General features: G+C 41.8%; 1 protein-coding gene across 1 annotated transcript in view; it reads right to left on the reverse strand.

Annotated features, from left to right (window-relative positions):
• Positions 1–3,087: 3,087 nt before the first annotated feature.
• The window catches only part of LOC137267616 (uncharacterized), a 55,642-nt gene continuing 38,374 nt past the window's right edge, over positions 3,088–20,355 (reverse strand). Inside the window, exon 2 of the mRNA XM_067802103.1 lies at positions 3,088–4,299. Coding sequence (XP_067658204.1) covers positions 3,088–4,299 — 1,212 coding nt within the window. The remainder of the gene's footprint in view (positions 4,300–20,355) is intronic.

Consider the following 20,355-nt stretch of genomic DNA (forward strand, 5'->3'; position numbering starts at 1 on the left):
AACTTGGTAGATCTATCAGTCAGAACCTGAAATGGTGCCTTTTGCCATGTACAGGATCTTGTGATGTATTGTTTTCTCGGTTTCCATGGAAACGTTTTGGACCTAGTCTGAAAAGTGAGAGGTGTTTTTCTTTTTCGGAGCAGAACTCAGAAACTTATATCTGTTAGTAAAGCTTTCTAGATATGTGTGGCAGACCCCAAAGTGGTGCCTTTTGGTTTTTAAAGGTTTTTGTGATGTATTGTTTTCTTGGTTTCCATAGAAAATGTCGTTTCAGATTTAGTCTCAAAGTGGAGGGGTGGGCTTCGTTCCCAGAGCACAACTTGAAAACCATTTCATATCTTTCAACAGATCTTGGCAGATATATAAGACAGATCTTGAAATTGTGACTTTGCTGGTTACAGATATATGGCATTTATAATTTTCATGAATTCCATGGAAACAGTTCAAACTTAGTCTAAAAGAACAATGAGTAACTCTCAGAATATTTGTCCTTTCAAACATGTGGGGGCAGGGGGGAATATGTCATCTTCTGATGACTCTTGTTTTATGTTTGAGTGCATCTGTGAGTTCATGGATGTTTATATTTTTGTTTATGGGTAAGTGGGAGTGAGGTGGTCCGGGGCTGAAGGGATGTTGGATTGTGAAGTTTTGTTGAAATTGTGGGGTGTAGTTGCCTAGTTGGTGGAGCTGCTGGTTTTGACAAGTGGGCTGCTACTGCGTTTGCTTTTTCTTTGTTTGTGGGGAGGTCCGGAAGGTTTGGTTGAATGATTCTTTTTGAGTTTCCCTGAATGGCTTTAAAGTTATTCCACAGTTTGCCTGAATTAGATTGATCTAGTCTAAGGGTTGAGCAAAACTTTCCCCAATGTTCTTTTTTAACAGCCCTGATGACCTTTTTTGTGTTGTTTCTGAGTTTTCTGGCCAAATATATTTTTGAACGGGTCCTCTTTGCTTGGTTGAAGGCCATTTCTCTAGCCTTTCTGGCATTTATAATTTCGAGGCTCCACCAGAGGACTGTTTTTAGTGTTGGTGTGGGGCCTGAAAGGTGGGTATGCATTTATTTGTTATGTCAATTATAGTGTTAGTAAGGTTTGTGTTGAAGGTGTCTATGTCGTGGTCGTAGATGTTGTGTACATTTATTTGGAAGCATAGTTGTTTAAATTTATGACAGTCTGTTTATTTTAGGTTGTATTTGGTTTCTGTGTGTGTTGGGGGTGGGGGTGGGGGTGGGGGTGGTAATGGAGTTGGGGGTGTGCTGTGTTAGTAGGTAAGGTATTGTCAGTCTAAGTAAACTTATCCTCAGTACTTTTCGTTACACTCCACCACTGAGTCTAACAAAACCTTCACCAGAACACAGCTTACCAAATCGCGAAAGTGGACATTGGCACATATCTTTTGAACTTTTATCTCCAAAGGACGGTCTTTCCGAATGTAATGTTAGCCTGGTATTTTGAAGGCATTTTGGGGGGATAATTTTATGTCTTGGAGGAATATTAACTAGGGGGTGGGGGGGATTTTGTTTTGGACGATGAGTGCCTTAAGCTCATGCCCGTTTGCTCAGAGACTGTTACAATTCCATTGCATCATTGCCATGACTACAGAAATTTGGAAAAGCACTTTAAGGTCATGGGTTGGGCAAGAATTTTGATATATGGGGGTAACTATGCTAGGGCAGCTTAGTGGTGGTAGTATTGAAGAAAGAGATTTGACAGCAATGAGTAGACTGGCTAGGGGTTTATGATAGATGTTTAAGTTTCCGAGTTATGGTATGGATTTTTTTTCTGTAGGGTTTTGCGTGAGACTTACTGTTGTTATGAATTCCACTATGATATTGAGGTTCTGATTGAGTTTCTGAGGGGTGAGTTTAATGTTGGGTTTGTGAGTGGGTGTGGTGGGTGTTTTGTGTTTTAATGAACAGGGTTTAATGGATGCTGGGAATGATGGTTGGATGTGGGTTTTTTGGGTTTGTTTTGATTGACTGTGTTTGGGGGGATGGTGGGGCTGGTTTTGGGTGTGGTTGGTTTGTGGGCTTTGAGGTATTGGTGGATAGGGTCAGGAGAAAGGGACATTTGTTTGCTGGTTTGGGGATTGGGTTGGGGTTGGGTGACAGGTTTGGTGGGTTTGGGTCGGGTTGTCGGGTTGTTTGGAGGGTGGTTTGATGAGCCGAATTGGGGAGAGAGTAGGGGTGATGGATGTTGATGGGGGATGGTATTGGCGGTTTTGTTTTTTGGGACCGGTTTTTGATGTGGTATGGGGAGAGTGAGGCGGTAGGGGATGTGGAGGTGTTTGTGGGTGATTGTGAAGAGAGTGATAGCAGTGAGTAGTGTGTTATGTGGTGGGGGGCAGGCTTTGGCAGATCCGTGTGTTTGAGGTGCTTGTTTGATTTTAGTATTTGTGTTTGTTTTTTGGGAAGGTGTTATGATTTGTTGCGTGTCCATATGTTTTACAGGTATGCAGTATGTTGTGAAGGTGCATTGTTGTGATTGTCGTATCCGCATTTGGGGCAGAGGGGGAGGTTTGTACAGGATTCGGAGGTGTGATTGTACTGAAAGCAGAATTTACATTGGGGTGGATTTTTAATGACATGGAAGACTATATTTGAGGCTGCCAAAAGTGATAAAGGCGGGGAGGGTGGTGGACGGAAACATGAGAAAGGTAATTTGGTTGTTAGGGTTGGTTGGGGTGGGTTGTTTTGTGTTTATGAATTTGTAATTAAGAATTTTATGTGATGGTTGTGATGTGGTGGCAGATAAGATTACGATTATTATAACTTTTATCCTTAGGCCAGTTTCGCAGATGGGAAAGGTGTGGGGATGGAAAATAATAAATAATTGGTAATATGGAATACATGTACCCCAAAAAATGTAAATGTGGATGTTGGGGGGTATGATAATTTTGAATGATAAGTGTGGGCCCCGACATTTATAGAGAGGGAGGGTTTGATTTGGTTAAATGAGACTAAGAATTAAAGGATAAAGCTGGATAGATAAAATTGCCGATGGGGATGGGTGGGGTAGGGGGAGTGGAGTATGGCAAAGGGGGCTTATGACATGGTGTTGTACAGTTAATCTGTACAGGTAATACATGGTACTAAAGAAAGAAAAAGAGTATGAAAAAGTAGGGGTTGGGGTTGGGGATGGTGGTGAGGGGGTGGAGGAGCGAAGATGCCGGGTTTGGTTTGGACGGAAAGTGGCTGATTGGCGATGTACCCTTAGGGTGGAGTGGGGGTTGGAGGAGTGAAGATGCCGGGTTTGGTTTGGACGGAAAGTGGCTGGTTGGCGATGTACCCTGAGGGTGGAGTGGGGGGTGGAGGAGCGAAGATGCCGGGTTTGGTTTGGACGGAAAGTGGCTGGTTGGCGATGTACCCTGAGGGTGGGGTGGGGGTTGGAGGAGCGAAGATGCCGGGTTTGGTTTGGACGGAAAGTGGCTGATTGGCGATGTACCCTTAGGGTGGAGTGGGGGTTGGAGGAGTGAAGATGCCGGGTCTGGTTTGGACGGAAAGTGGCTGGTTGGCGATGTACCCTGAGGGTGGGGTGGGGGTTGGAGGAGTGAAGATGCCGGGTCTGGTTTGGACGGAAAGTGGCTGGTTGGCGATGTACCCTTAGGGTGGAGTGGGGGGTGGAGGAGCGAAGATGCCGGGTTTGGTTTGGACGGAAAGTGGCTGGTTGGCGATGTACCCTGAGGGTGGGGTGGGGGTTGGAGGAGCGAAGATGCCGGGTTTGGTTTGGACGGAAAGTGGCTGATTGGCGATGTACCCTTAGGGTGGAGTGGGGGTTGGAGGAGTGAAGATGCCGGGTCTGGTTTGGACGGAAAGTGGCTGGTTGGCGATGTACCCTGAGGGTGGGGTGGGGGTTGGAGGAGTGAAGATGCCGGGTCTGGTTTGGACGGAAAGTGGCTGGTTGGCGATGTACCCTGAGGGTGGGGTGGGGGTTGGAGGAGTGAAGATGCCGGGTCTGGTTTGGGCGGAATGTGGCTGGTTGGCGATGTACCCTGAGGGTGGAGTGGGGGTTGGAGGAGTGAAGATGCCGGGTCTGGTTTGGACGGAAAGTGGCTGGTTGGCGATGTACCCTGAGGGTGGGGTGGGGGTTGGAGGAGTGAAGATGCCGGGTCTGGTTTGGACGGAAAGTGGCTGGTTGGCGATGTACCCTGAGGGTGGGGTGGGGGTTGGAGGAGTGAAGATGCCGGGTCTGGTTTGGGCGGAATGTGGCTGGTTGGCGATGTACCCTGAGGGTGGGGTGGGGGTTGGAGGAGTGAAAATGCCGGGTCTGGTTTGGGCGGAATGTGGCTGGTTGGCGATGTACCCTGAGGGTGGTGTTGGATGATGGAGTTGTAGGTTAAGGGTACTTTACAAGTGTGGAGAATATTTACAATAGGTGGGTGGTGTTGGTTTTATACATAGTGGGGGTGGGGGCAGTGGGTTTTATTTACATGTGTGTGAGGGAGCGGGAAGTGGTAGCGTGAGGGGGAGTTGGGCGCAGTGTATGGAGTTGTGGGGGTGTGAGTGGGTGGGTGGGGGTGGGTAGTTTATGGCGGTGGGGGGTTGCTGTGTGTGAGGGTGGGGGAACTGGAGTATGGTTTGTTGTGGCTAGCGGTTTGGGTTGGAGGTGTAAGGCTGTAGGTGGTTATATAACTATAATGGGACTCAGGAGCGCTGCGGTGAGCTGTGGTTGAGGCTGTAGATTGTGAGCCGGTGGCGTGGGACTGGGATTGAAATGGCTTATTGTTGGTGTGCGGACGTCTGGGAAGACGACCACGAGTTGAGGGCTGTAGATTTGGATCCCCTTTTAGAAGTATTTATGTGACTTTAGTTGCAATATAGGGGATTTATTGAGGGGCCTAGATTTTGTGAAGTAGTTTTGATTTTAGAAGGAATGAGGCTATGACATTAAAGATATTGGGTGGGTTATGTGGATTTAATAGTTCGTGTATGTTAAAGTGGAGTGTGCTGGGTATAGAGTTATGTATTTCTGTAATGTTTGTATCTGGAGGTGGCAATCGATGAAAATGTGTTGTATGGTTTCTGGTGTTTTCCAGTGTGTGCATAGTCCATCTGGGTGTCTGTTTTGTAGATGTAGTGAATGGTTGAGGTTTGTTATGCCTGTAATGAGTATAAGTATGTCAGTATGGTGTGAATTTGAGAATGTGGGGAGTTTTGTGATTGGTTTTCTGATGATATTTTTGACCCAGGTGGATTTGTATGTGTTGATATTTTGTTGGTAGCTTTGTTTTGTTACGTGTGATTTGATGAGTAGTTTTAATTCGGATTTGGATGTATGTAAGTGGATAGGGTGGGTGAGGTGGGCGGTTACGAGTTTAGCTGCTGTATCTGCGATGTTCTTGCCTTGGTTGTGAGTGTGTCCTGGAATCCATAATAAGGTGATGTTTTTGTCTTTTTGTTGGAGAGATTGAATTTGTAGGGTTATCTGGTGGATTAAGTCTGGTCGTGATCGTGAGTGCATGTGTTGTAGCTGTTGTATGGCACTGAGGCAGTCGGAGAGGATTAGGAAGTTTTGGGAGGGGAGCGGAGGGTGGGGACAAGGTGAAGGACTGATAGGATGGCTGTGAGTTCTGCTGTGGTGATTGCTGTGTGGTTTGGATAGTGTAGGTTTGTGGTTATAGGGGTGATTTTTCTACATGAATGCCTATGCCTGTAATGTTGTTTGTTCCTATGGATGTGTCGGTGTAGACGTGAGTGTGGTTTGGGTAAATAGTGTTGAGGTGAGATTGTACAAGGTTTGTTTTGATGTCAGTGTCAGATTTTAGGGGGTGATCTTGAAATATGGATGCTAGGGTGGTGTCAGTGGTGGGTGGGGGTTTGTCATGGATGTAGGTGGTGATGGGAGGTGTGTGCTGTATGGTGTTTAACTGTTGTGCTTGTAGCAGATTGGTGAGGTGGTAAAGTAGTGGTGCTATGTTTGGGTTCTTTTAGAGTTTTATAAGTGTTAATTTCCTACAGTTAGTGTATTTTGTGGTGAGTAGGTTGTAGATAGGGTTATGTTGGGCCCCAGCCCAGTAATTGAGTTTGGTTTATTCTTGTATTGAGTGAAGGTATGCCTGTGAGTAGGAGGAGTGTGTTGTGGGAGGTGCCGGTCCTAACGCCTAGTGCAAGCTTAAGGGCCTTGTACTGGATAGAGTTTAGTTTTTTGGTATTATTGGAGGAGAGGGAGTGCAGGACCGGGGCGACATAGTCCAATTCGACTGTATAAGAGATATATGTATGTGTATAAGTGTTTGTTTGTTGGCACCCCATGTTGTACCTGTTATGGCTTGCATTAGGTTAAGATCTTTTTGACATGAGTTGACCAGGTTATGAATATGGGGAGTCCATGTCATGTGTTGGTGAAATATTACCCCTAAGAATTTGGTTTCCTTTTTGAATTGGCTTTTCTTTTATTATTAAGGTGCAGTTTGGGGGGATAATTTTGCATTTGTTGTTTTTTTTATAAGATGCCTACGGTTTTGTCGACATTAATTTGGAAACCCCACTTTTGGGACCAATTTTGAATATAATTTAGCATTCTTTGTATTTCTGTTCTGGCTTGGGCAGCAGAGGATGAGGAAGTCCACAATGAAATGTCATCTGCGAATTTTGCTGTGGAGATTTCAGGCTATTTATCTGGGAAAATGCCATTTATCATGAAGTTGATTAGGGTTGGGGAGATTATGCTGCACTGTGGGGTTCCATTTTCTAATGGATAAGGGTCCGAAAGAGTGTTGTGAGATTTGATAATTATTTGTCTTTGGTTTCTAGAAACTGTGAATGAAATTTAGAATTCTTCCGTGTATGACATTTTCCTGTAGTTTTTTTAGGAGGCCGTTGTACCAAACCATATCTAAGGCTTTACTGAAGTCAATGAAAATGGCCGTAGTGTATTGTTTTTGTGCTTGGGCTATCCTTATATCTTGTTCCAAATGTACAATGTGGTCTAAAGTTTGTCGATTTGGAGTGAAACCGCTCTGGTCCTGTTTTATGAGGTTAAGGGTTTGAATATGGTGTTTAAGTCTGTTGTTAATGATAGTTTCCATGGTTTTGCGGAGGTGGGACGTTAGTGATATCGGCCTGAATGAATCAGTGGAGTTTGATGGTTTGCCTGACTATGGGAATGACACCACCTTAGCTGTTTTTCAGGATGTGGGTATGGTTCCTTGGGTCCAGTTTTTATTGAAGAGTGTTATTGTGAGGTTTAAGATGTTGGTTGGTAGTTTGTTTGGTATAGCGTAGGTGATGTTATCTGGACCCTATGCTGAGGCTGAGTTTTTGTGTTTGAGTGCAGATTTTAAGTCATGGATGTTTATAAGTTTATTGATTTGTAGGTGCGCATGTGGTAATTCTAGGGTGAATGGGGGGTGATTTTTGGTAATGTTTTGGAAGTGTTGTGTGTAGTTGGTGGAGCTGCTGATTTCCGAAAAATGGGCAGCTACCGCGTTTGCTTTACCTTTCTTTGTGGCTATGTCTGGAAGGTTAGGATGAATGATGTTTTTTTAAATGGCTTTAAATTTGTTTGATTTGTCGAGCCTCGAGTGTTTGATTTGTCGAGCCTCAGGGTTGAACAGAAATCTTGCCAACAGTGTTTTTTAGATGCCCTGATTGCTTGTTTTGTGGAATTCCCTAGTTTTCTGGCCAAAAGTAACTTTGATGCTTCCCTCTTTGATTGATTGAGGGCCCTTTTTCTTGCCTTTCTGGCATTAATGATTTTGAGGCTCCACCAGGGGACTGTTTTTGATTCAGAGGTAGGCCGAAGAAAAGTGGGTATGCATTTGTTTGAGGTGTCTGTGATAGTGTTTGTAAGGTTTGCGTTAAATATGTTATTGTCTGGGTCTTCTATGGGGGATATGTTTACTTGGTTACATGAGTGAGTGAATTTGTTCCAATCTGCTTTGTGTGGGTTGTATCTTATTTCTGTGTTTGTAGGGGGAGTAGAGTTTGTCTGTGGTGAGTGCTGTGTGAGTAGGTTGTTAATGGTGATTTTGATGGGGCAGTGTCACTGCCCCAGGTGTCTTTATGTGCCTCCCATGTGCTGTGTTTTGCTTCCATTGGTGTGGTTATGTTGAGGTCAGTTGCACTAGGTGTTTGGAAGTGTGAGAGAGGGTATCTTGCTGGGCTATTGTCGTTCAAGGTAATGAGGTTTTGATCGTCTAGCCTGTCTGTAAAGGATTTTGTGCCCCATGTTGGATGATGTGCATTCAGATCTCCGAAGATAAAGGTGTTGGGCATTATGAATTTTGAAATTTGGTCTAAATCATATTTTGTTAGTTTAAGGGTTGGTCTTCTATGGACATTTATGAAAGTGAGTTCCTTATCTTTAATGGTTGTTTTGATAGCCAGGACTTCTGATGATGTTGTAGTAATTGTGATTTCTGAATAACTTAATTTATCTGTGATGAATATACCCAGACCAACAGCAGGGGGGCCTGGGATGCTACTTGGCCGAGGTCTGTCTTTCTGAATGTAATGGTAGCCTGGAATTTTGAAGGCGTTTTGGGGGGATAATTTTGTTTCTTGTAGAAAGGTTATATCAGGATTAATTTTGTTTTGGGCAATGAGTGCCCTAAGCTCATGCCCGTTTGCTCGGAGATCATTGCAGTTCCATTGCAACAGAGCCATGACTGCATTAATTTGGAAAAAAAATTTATAAATGGTCATGGATGGGGCAGTAATTTTGATGACTAGTTGGAGTGCTAGAGTAGCTTAATGGATGTGAGTTTAGGAAAGAGATTTGATGGAGATGAGAAGACCGGCCAGGTTTTTGTGACAGATGTTGAATTTGCGGGCAATGTTATGTGTTTTTTTCGCTGTTGGGTTTTGCATAGGAGAGGTTGTTTATGGGGTGGGGGATTTTGGGCTTTGGGGTTGAGTTGGGTGTTTAGGTTTGTTTGCCTTTGACCGAACTGGAGGAGAGGGGGGAGGGGGGTTGATGGGCAGTGGGTTTTGTGGGAAGGGCGGGGTAGAAGGGGGGGGGTCAGGAGGAGGGGGGGTTGTTTTCGGGGTTTGGGTGGAAGTGGGTGGTATGAGTAAGCAGATGTGTTTGTGGAGTGTGAGATGTTGCTGGAAGAGGAGAGAGAGTAGAGAGTGGTGTGTAGTTGGGATGATGCATGCAGGTTTTGGCAGGTCGGTTTGTTTGAGGTGCTTGTTAGTGTGCAGTATCTGTTTCTGTTTTATGGATCAGGTGTTTTGATTTGCAGACTGTCCATGTATGTGGAATTGTATGCAGTATGTAGAGTGCGTGCATTCCGTTATGTCGTGTATGTCCGACTCGCATTTAGGGCATATGATAAGTTTGTGCATGTATCTGTGGTGCAGTTGTATTGAAAACAGTTGTCTGCATTGTGTGGGGTTTTTGCGAAGGGGGTGTACTTTGTATGTGAGTGCTCTGAAAGTGATGTGTGTTGGTAGTGTGGTTGGTTTGAATGTGAGGAATTGTGACTTGTGTGTTTGATTTGTTTGTGGTTGGTGGTTTGGTGTTTTGTAATCTAGTATTTGGGGTTGTGTTGTGATTGTGTTGGCTATGTCTGTTTGTGATTCGCGTGCGTCGATGTGTATGACCACCTGTGCTTGAGTTTGCCTCCTCGGTGTTTCCCATTTTATTGTTTTCCCGTCGATGAATGTCTGTTTGAGTGTGTTTGTTAGGTGGGTGTGCTCTGTGAATGTAACCTTGAACCCTCTGCCGCATGTGTTTATTTATTTATGTTGTATCTTTTGTTTTTTGAGGCAGAGGGTGAATTTGTTTACTGAATATGATTTGTTGAGTGGAGTGTGTGTGTTTGATGCAAATGCTAGAAGGATGTGTTGGTGGTTTGGGTTTGGGGAGGGGTGTCTTTATTGCATGGTGTTTTTGTTTGTGGGTGGTGATTGTTGTGGGGAGTTTGGGGGAGCGTTTTTTTTTATGTTTGGGTGTGTGTGTCGGGGGCATTGGGTATGTTTGTGGTGGGTGGGTTTGTTTTGAATCTTGGGTGGGGAGTATTTCTTCTAAATCGAGGCCAAAGTTGATGAGGATGGGGTCAATGTTGTGGGGGGAGATGAGTTTGGGGAAATCTTCGTTAGGGGTTGAAAATAGTGAGTCCATGTTTGAGTTTGGGTGGGGGGTTCGGTGGGGGTGGGGGTTGGTGTGTATGGAGGGGTGGCATATGATGGGGCTAATATCATGAAAAAAAACACAGTAGATGTGACATGTAATGAACATACAATGGAAGGTTTGAATACAATGGAGGATTTGGATAGATGTATTTACAAAAGAGGTGGGTGGGATGATTTTAGTGGGTGATAGGTATTATGGAAGTACATGTTAGCTTGGGTAGATTTAGATGACAGGGTGTCTTCAGGGTAGATATGGTGAATGTGGGTTAAAGACATTCCATGAAATTGGTCAAGTGTGTTTGACAAACTGTGTATAGAGGCCAGATACATTATAGCTTGGGTAGATTTAGATGACAGGGTGTCTTCAGGATACATATGGTAACTTTGGGTTAAAGACATCCCGTGGAAATGGTCAAGAGGATCTGACAAACTGTGTATAGAGGCCAGATACATGTTAGCTTGGGTAGATTTAGATAACAGGGTGTCTTCAGGGTAGATACAGTAGCTTTGGGTTAAAGACATCCCGTGGAAATGGTCAAGAGGATCTGACAAACTGTGTGTTGAGGCCAGATACATGTTAGCTTGGGTAGATTTAGATGACAGGGTGTCTTCAGGGTAGATACAGTAGCTTTGGGTTAAAGACATCCTGTGGAAATGGTCAAGAGGATCTGACAAACTGTGTATAGAGGCCAGATACATGTTAGCTTGGGTAGATTTAGATAACAGGGTGTCTTCAGGGTAGATACAGTAGCTTTGGGTTAAAGACATTCCATGGAAATGGTCAAGAGGATCTGACAAACTGTGTATAGAGGCCAGATACATGTTAGCTTGGGTAGATTTAGATGACAGGGTGTCTTCAGGATACATATGGTAGCTTTGGGTTAAAGACATCCTGTGGAAATGGTCAAGAGGATCTGACAAACTGTGTATAGAGGCCAGATACATTATAGCTTGGGTAGATTTAGATGACAGGGTGTCTTCAGGATACATATGGTAGCTTTGGGTTAAAGACATCCCGTGGAAATGGTCAAGAGGATCTGACAAACTGTGTGTAGAGGCCAGATACATGTTAGCTTGGATAGATTTAGATGACAGGGTGTCTTCAGGGTAGATATGGTAAATGTGGGTTAAAGACCTTCCATGAAAGTGGTCAAGAGTGTCTGACAAACTGTGTATAGAGGCCAGATACATGTTAGCTTGGGTAGATTTAGATGACAGGGTGTCTTCAGGATACATATGGTAGCTTTGGGTTAAAGACATCCCGTGGAAATGGTCAAGAGGATCTGACAAACTGTGTATAGAGGCCAGATACATGTTAGCTTGGGTAGATTTAGATGACAGGGTGTCTTCAGGGTAGATATGGTAAATGTGGGTTAAAGACCTTCCATGAAAGTGGTCAAGAGTGTCTGACAAACTGTGTATAGAGGCCAGATACATGTTAGCTTGGGTAGATTTAGATGACAGGGTGTCTTCAGGGTAGATATGGTAAATGTGGGTTAAAGACATTCCATGAAAGTGGTCAAGAGTGTCTGACAAACTGTGTATAGAGGCCAGATACATGTTAGCTTGGGTAGATTTAGATGACAGGGTGTCTTCAGGGTAGATACAGTAGCTTTGGGTTAAAGACATCCCGTGGAAATGGTCAAGAGGATCTGACAAACTGTGTGTTGAGGCCAGATACATGCTTTCCTGATAGATGTTGTTTGGTAGATCTGGTAGCTTTGGGCTAAATTGGAGGTGGTCAAGTGGTCAAGATAGTGATCAGATACATGCTGGTATTTGTAGGTTTTTGATACAGGTTTTGAAAGTATGGTTGTTCGATCTTCTGGTTAAAAATTGCACAAAGTATTCTTCAGACAACAGACCTACTGTGTCAAGATACAAACATGATAACATAGGTAGATTTTACATAACTTTCAGTTTCAGCTCTGCAGTCGTTTTGTAGTCAGCTAAATTATTTATAGAGGCCAGATACATGCACGCTTAGGTAGACTTAGATTACAGGGTGTTTTCAGGGTGGTTTGTGTGTCTTCAGGTTAAAGTTATTCTCTGGAAGTCATGATGTTCAGTCAAATAGACTGTCTATAGAATCCACATACATGGGCAAATGGTCAAATAGACCTACAGTGTCAAGGTACATATCAGCATGGGTATTTTTTGCATAGGTTCCAGTTAATTCTTTAGAAATGATATTCTCTGGGAGTCAAGCACAGGCAGATTGTAGTGAAAGTGGGGTAAACATCCATTTCTCACATCTCCAACCCCAAGCTGAACAATTACTCATATTGTATTTTATTTTGAGATGAAAAATATTTTTCGATCCAAAGCAAGGAAGGTATGTTTCCTCGCTTCGGCTTGCTTCACCTGCATATAACAAGACTTGCCATATTCTCTATGCTGCGCAACCCCATTTGCGCTACACCTTGCCTGTGCATCAACTAGTCACGTAAACTGTGCACAGTCGAAATAGATCCTAGGTTGTGTAGATTTAGATCCCAGCATGTCTTTAGGGTGATTTATGTGTCTTCAGGTTAAAGATATTCTCTTGAAGTCATTATGTTCAGTCGCACAGACTGTGTATAGAGGCCAGATACATGTTAGGTTGGGTAGATTTAGACTACAGGGTATCTTCAGGGTGGTTTGTGTAGCTTCAGGTTAACAGTATTCTCTGGAAGTCATTATTTATAGTCACATAGACTGTTCAGGGGCCAGATACATGTTAGGTTGGGTAGATTTAGACTACAGGGTATCTTCAGAAGCGTTTGTGCAGGGTTCGAAATCTACACTAGTTCACTAGCCTGAAGCTAGTACATCTCCCCTAGAGGACTACCAAAACATCAAACAGTATCAGTCCAGGGGGCTAGTACAATTATAAGGGCTTCAGATTGTCACCAGTCTTAGTCTGATAACATTTTCAAATGACCGACTACTGTCTTGATATTAAATCGGACTCTCGGGCTGATCAATGATTTTGATGTTATTTTGACATATTGACCTAACAAATTAGAAAGATTATCATTTACAAATTCATCCAAAAGTAAGCATGAAATCGTGATGTTTTCACTGCATGTATGTGTTTATGCATCCATTTTTAACACAATCAAGCGACCAAATGTGTGTGTATTGGATTGCGCAATTGGCTGCAATTTTAAGCCTTGGTCAATCTGAAAGTGGGATCTACACTCTCTGGTTTATAAAAATGTTTTATTGATGATTTATATTCTGCTAATTGAAATAATTTTTGTACATTACATTTCATATGAGTTGGAAAGCATACATTAACTGTGTATTTAAATATTAATGGAATTTGTATGTGAGGACTGGGAGTGCAGACAGCAAGGGATTTAGGTAATTACTTGACTGTCTGAACTTGGCTGACATCAGACAAAACTTGGCTGACATCGGACAGTATCACAAGTGGTACTTCAGTTTTGGGGTCATGTATATATCCTAAAAGATAAAGAGCGTCATCATGGTTAGAAGGGAATACAAACGGAGGATTGTTATAATGGACAGAAGGTGATGTAGTGGGGGTTTAATAGTGTTAAAATGAAAACAGAAAAGAAAAAGGTTAAAGGATATTGTCACATGCACTAAACATAGGCTCCATCTATGACCTCAGAGTATCTGGGAACTCAGTATCATGGCAGTAAAAGATTCTGGTTGACTGCTGTTGAAAGTGTTGACAGTGAGATAATGAAAACAAAAGCTAAAACAGAAACAAAAAAAGAAACTCTGAGCCTTCCAAGACTGATAGTTAAAGTTGTACCCATTTATACATCATAAGTCGGTGCAGCTTTGAGTCTGATATGAAGCATCAGTTTCCTTGTTTAATGTTGCACAATCATAGCCATCTATCATGACTGAATTAAACTATGCCAAAACTTATTGTGTTTGCTTGTTATGACACGACACCTCTACCAAAACTGCTTGCCTAAGTCAAATCTATTTTGTTGGTTTGTTAATGATGGAAATTTGAGGACTACCAAACTTATGTGAGACTTTTCAAATTTTGTTTGTGTATCTTCAGATTAAACATATTCTCTGGAAGTCATTATGTATTGTCGCATAGACTGTGTATAGGGGCCACATACATGCATGCTTGGGTAGATTTGTTCAGGGCGGTTTGTGTATCTTCAAGTTAAAGATATTGTCTGGAAGTCATCAATTAGTTTCATAGACTGTGTACAGAATCAAGATACATGCACGCTTAGGTAGATGTAGATTACATGGTGTGTTGAGGGCAGATTTTTTATCTTCATGTTAAAGATATTCTTTGGAAGTCATCAAGTAGTCACATAGACTATGTGTTGAAGCCAGATAGGCACCAAGTAGACCATGGATGGAGGCAAGATACATGCAAGATAGGTAGCTACAGAGTTTAGAGTGTCTTCAGCATATTTTGTGTATCTTTAGCTTAAAGTTAAAGGTATTATCTATCTGCAAGTCATGACATATAGTCACATAGACTGTGTAAAGATGCCAGATACATGTTAGCTTGGGTAGATTTAGATTATAGAGGGTGTTCAGGGTGGTTTATGTATCTTCATGTTAAAGATATTCTCTGGAAGTGATTATGTACAGTCACATAGAAGGTGTAAAGAAGTCAGATACATGTTAGCTTGGGTAGATTTAGATTATAGAGTGTGTTCAGGGTGGTTTATGTATCTTCATGTTAGAGATATTCTCTGCAAGTCATCATGTACAGTCACATAGAAGGTGTAAAGAAGTCAGATACATGTTAGCTTGGGTAGATTTAGATTATAGAGGGTGTTCAGGGTGGTTTATGTATCTTCATGTTAGAGATATTCTCTGGAAGTGATTATGTACAGTCACATAGAAGGTGTAAAGAAGTCAGATACATGTTAGCTTGGGTAGATTTAGATTATAGAGTGTGTTCAGGGTGGTTTATGTATCTTCATGTTAGAGATATTCTCTGCAAGTCATCATGTACAGTCACATAGAAGGTGTACAGAAGTCAGATACATGTTAGCTTGGGTAGATTTAGATTATAGAGGGTGTTCAGGGTGGTTTATGTATCTTCATGTTAGAGATTTTCTCTGGAAGTGATTATGTACAGTCACATAGAAGGTGTAAAGAAGTCAGATACATGTTAGCTTGGGTAGATTTAGATTATAGAGGGTGGTTTGTGTATCTTCAGGTTACAGGATTTTTTTAAAATGTTAAACACTAGCCCCTCTTATTGCATAATGTCATTCACACATTTTAATAGATGCCATATCTGCATCATCCAATTATGAAAATAGTTGTAAAAATGATAAATATGCAACAAACAGAAAACCACTTTAGCGCCATCCATTTGTATGCATAGTTTTATCCCCACCCCGGCATGTGATGGGGAGATATAGTCGACGCCTCATCTGTCCGTCCCTCCGTCCGCCCACCTGTCTGTTATTTTGTTTCCAGAGCATAACTCAGAAACTGTTCAATATTTTTAGACCAAACTTGATAGATATAATGATCTCAACCTATAGTTGTGCCTTTTGCTATTTACAGATACATGCTAGCTTGAGCTGATTCAGATTTTGCAGGGTGTCTTCAGGGTGGTTTGTATAGCTTCAGGTTAAAGGGATTCTGTGGAAGTCATGAACTAGACCATGTAGAGACGCCAGATGCAGGTTAGCGTGTTTAAATTTAGATGTCATCTTGTGTTTAGGGTGGTTGGTGTAGCTCCAGGTGAATTTATTCTCTGGTAGTCATGAAGTAGAGTGTGTATGGGGTTCAGATACATGCTAGGTGGGGTAGATTTAGATTAGGGGGTGCCTTCAGGATGGTGTGTGTAGCTCCACGTTAAAGAAATTATTTGGAAGTCATGAAGTAAACTGTGTAAAAAGGCCAGATACATGCAGGTGTGTTTAGATTCAAATTACAAGGTGTCTTTAGGGTGGTTTGTGTAGCTTCTGTTGATTATAGCTACAAGATAACAACGGCAGTGTTGGATTGTATTTTGTTTGTCAAGGGCTCCAGAGGAATTGGGTATGGGCTTCCATGTCTGTTTATGTTTGAGTACTTGTATATTTTGAGGAGTAACTAAGATCTTGTATACTGCCCCCAGTTTAAAGAATTGTGTACTACTGCACAGAGTTTCTTATGCTTATTGGACAATTAACACTTCTAAATATGTAAGCATAATTACTTCTGAAATGGCCAAAGTATTTAATAATTCTTATATTACCAAATAGTTGGCAACCATTTTTAAACACTTGACATGAAAGTCACATGACAACTAGAGTAAACTCCAGACAGGGCTACGTCTATAAAAGTATATCTATACACAGGCATCTCTTAACATTTGTTAACGCTGTTGTAGAGTCTGGGCACTATGATGAATTATCATAGGCAAGCCAATTTACCTATATGGGTAAAGTATGCAAGGTGTTGTAGACCTATTAAGTTTTTAGCGTTTGTTATGCAGTTTTTGTACTTCCAGATTTGTAATTATTTGAGTGAATGTCATGTTTATTGAGTAAAATATGCAAATACGTGCCTTATCTCGAGCTGAGCAGTTTGTGTAGCTCCAGTTTACAAGGTGTTCTGTGGAATAGTCAAGTGATGAAATAGACTGACTGCAGTTCGTAGCTTGGGTACATTTAGATGACAGGATGCCATAGGAGTTACATATTTAGCTAGAGGTTGAAGGTATTGCTTCTGACTGGGTCAGTTGGTCAGGACAGACTGCGCAGTTATGACATTCTCTTAGGTGTAGATTGAAGGGTTTGCTGAAGGGGGTTTGGGTTGATTATGTGTTCAAAACAATTGTTTTGTGACCATATAGATTATACACTGCCTTTGTTTTGGATAAGAGGTGTTATGTGGAAACAGTCAAGCATTGAAAAAGAGGGAGGATATTTATTGACACTAACATTTAAACTAAGTGAACTTTCAACTTAAAGGTCACATGCAACGTAAAGCACAATTTTGCAAAATCTGATACCTTTTGGCATGCACTCATAAAAAATGCTATTTCAACCTATAAAATTGAAAAAAAAAAATGTGATGAAAAAACAGCCTGAGAAATCAGAGTTCACATGATACACTAAATTTACCCCAGCGCTGGGGGAAAAAGTGATGACCAAATCCATCAAGATGTCCAGATCCACCCAGATGACATATCGTAACTCAGATGACAGATCCACCCAGATGTTTACATCCACACAGATGACAGATCCACCCAGATGACAGATTCTTCCAGATGATAGATTCACTGACAGATACACCATCATGTCCAGATCCACCCACATGACAGATCCGTCCAGATTCATCCAGATGTCTAAATGACAGATCCACCCTTATGTCCAGATTCATCCAGATGTCTAGATGACATATCCACCCTTATGTCCAGATTCACCCTCATGTCAGATCCTTATGGATGTCCAGATCCATTCAAAAGAATGATCGAGTTAATCACAGAACTAGCTAGGTGTCCCGACCCACCCACATGACCTATCCTCACAGACGACACATCCCCCAGGTGACCAGATCCACCAGATGACTGATGCAACCAAATGACCAGACCCACCCAGATGACAGATCCACCCTGATAACCAGAAACACACTTATAGCAAGGACCATGAAGATGAGGTATGAGGGAGTATATGTGATATAACACATATGGTTTTCGTGAAATGATAAACAGTTATGGTTTCCACTTTACCCTTAACTGGATTAGAACACACATATTTGTTTGTTTAGACTGCCCTCACCAATACTGTGCGTTCATTAATAGTCAGGTCTGCACCAGATAATCCAGTGATAATCTTGTATCGGCATCAGTTCACACATCTGAGATTCAATGATCTGGTTCCTGACCACCCAGTCCATTGAGTGCAACAACAACAGGTTGCAGGGAAATCTTTATTCTGGCTTTGAAGTAAGTTATCTTACGTCTTTGATGTGTCCATTATTTGATAGAACATTTCTGCTAGTATCCCATGCTTGACTGACGATGTGTCATTTAGACTGCTACTTAATTCTGTCATGGAAGGTTTACAGCTGAGGTAAATGTTCTGATGAGAGAGATATAAATCTCAAAATAATCTTCGATTCCTGGTTTAGCCTGTGATATTTGGTCAAGATTAACTTAGATATGCAGTTTAGGGTTAGTTTCTTCCTACTTGTATGAGATTTTAAGTGTATAACCAGTAAGTTTACTTAAATGTTCTAAATGCTTGTTCTGCTTTCTGAGTAGTTTATCTTGTAGTAGTGATTAGTTAACATGGTATCTGGATGATGTTTGATAGGTCCATGGTTCCTGCAGCCGATCAAGATTCATTCCGAGTACTACATCAAGATGTTCAAGGATACCTGATACTAAGTGCAGGTTTGTATTAGAAATTATGTTTTTTGCATTCAGTTCCAGTTTACTAACGTGGACAATGTGGAACAAAATACGGGTTTTATGCAGTTTACTGTCAGTACTTAGTTTTGGGATAAGCTATTTTTTATTCCATTTCCTTATGATATATTGATCTGTTGATAAACTGTTTAAATGTTTGTGATATATTTCTGGTTCATGTTAAAAGTTTTGTTCAGTATGTTGATGTGGCCAGGCTTTGTATCATGATACTTAGTAGTGAAGGTTAGATTTAGGGAATCTTGGAGCTGCTAAGTGAAGCTTCAGATTTGTAGGTATTCTCTTGATGTGATCTTCTATATTTTGTACACAGTCCTAGGTCAGCTGAATCCAGACCTCTGTGCTGAGTACATGATGACACTTTGGCCGCATTCAACTATATTTAAGCAGTATGACAGCAGTGTATGAATACTAGAATGTGAACCAGATAATCAAGTGATTGATGTCACGAAGACAGAGCTCCATGTTTGGATATAGAGACATGCATTCAGCAATATTCCAGCTACACGACAGCAGTGTATGAATACTAGAATCTAGTGATTGATGTCATGAAGATAGGTCTTAATGTTTGGATATATAGACGTGCAGTCAGCAACATTCCAGCTGTATGACAGCACTCTATGCAATATTCAGCAATAATGGAATGTGCACCAGACAATCAAGTGATTGATGTCATGGTTACCAGTCCTGAGAAATGTGGATAAAGTCAGTGACCTTGTCGTCTTGTTTTTATCCAATTTTCACAACTTTAGGGTTGCCAAATATCTTCGATCACCATCACAGGGCCATGGGTGTAGCAGATATGAGACTCAGGATCACAGCAGAGGCAGACCAAGATTCGTTTTTCAGTGTGAATGGCCAGAAAATAGGTCAGGTTGTCAAATCATCTGTGGTCCACTGGTCTATGTCATTTCGGGGATGGATTTACATTACAGGGTGTCTTATAGTTGCTTAGGTTCAGATTAAAGATGTTCTTGGGAAAAACATCAAATAGATCAGTTGAGAGGCCAGATGCATGTCAGTATGGTTATATTTGGTATTTGGTTATCATGATCTTAGGAGTGAGTGTGCACAGCTTCAGATCAGGGGTTTTGTTGGAAATGGTCAGGTGGACAGCTACACTGTTAAGACTAGATATATGAGGTCCTCGATAGCCCTGCGCTATACCCTGGATGCATCTAATTTTACTACCTATACTTGCTTGCTGCCCATTCAGATGTGCTAGGTTGGAGTTGTGTACTACTGGGTGTCTAAAGGGTGTCTTTAGGGTGGTTTATACAGCTACATGTTTGTCGCTATCTATAGGAATTGTCAGGTGATTGTCAAATACATGGGATACTCAAATCAGTTAAATCGATAAATAGGGGCAGATTTGATTACAGGGTGTCTCCAAGTGTGGTTCTGGTAGTCTCAGGGTAAACATTGTTGAGTGTTACTGTCAAGAAATGTGGTTGAATCAGCTGTTTCTACATAGCATGAGAAGATTTGTGTCACTGTGTCTGTTCTGTATCATAGCTTCAGGTGAAGAATTAGCTGAAGAAATCATGAAGTAGCTTAAATAATTATCTGAAAATGTTCATGTAGTCAAATAGATCTGTTTGGAGGCCACCCTTAAGTTTTGTTTTTACTGCAGAAGCAAACGCCATATTAACAGCTCTTAAATATATATCTTGGGTTGTCAGTCCAGATTTGAGGAGGTCATCATGCGACGATGTCGCATTGGCCACTCTAGATATACTCATGGATATTTATTGAAAGGTGAAGATCCTCCGTCTTGTATCCCTTGTGATGAACGAATCACAGTCAAGCATGTCCTGCTTGACTGTGTTGAATATTCCATCACAAGGGATAATTATTTTGAAACGCAAACTATGAGGGACCTTTTTAACAATATTAGTTCTCATTTAAT

The sequence above is a fragment of the Haliotis asinina genome, chromosome 16 (genome assembly GCF_037392515.1).
Source record: "Haliotis asinina isolate JCU_RB_2024 chromosome 16, JCU_Hal_asi_v2, whole genome shotgun sequence".
Classification (NCBI taxonomy): Eukaryota; Metazoa; Mollusca; class Gastropoda; order Lepetellida; family Haliotidae; genus Haliotis; species Haliotis asinina.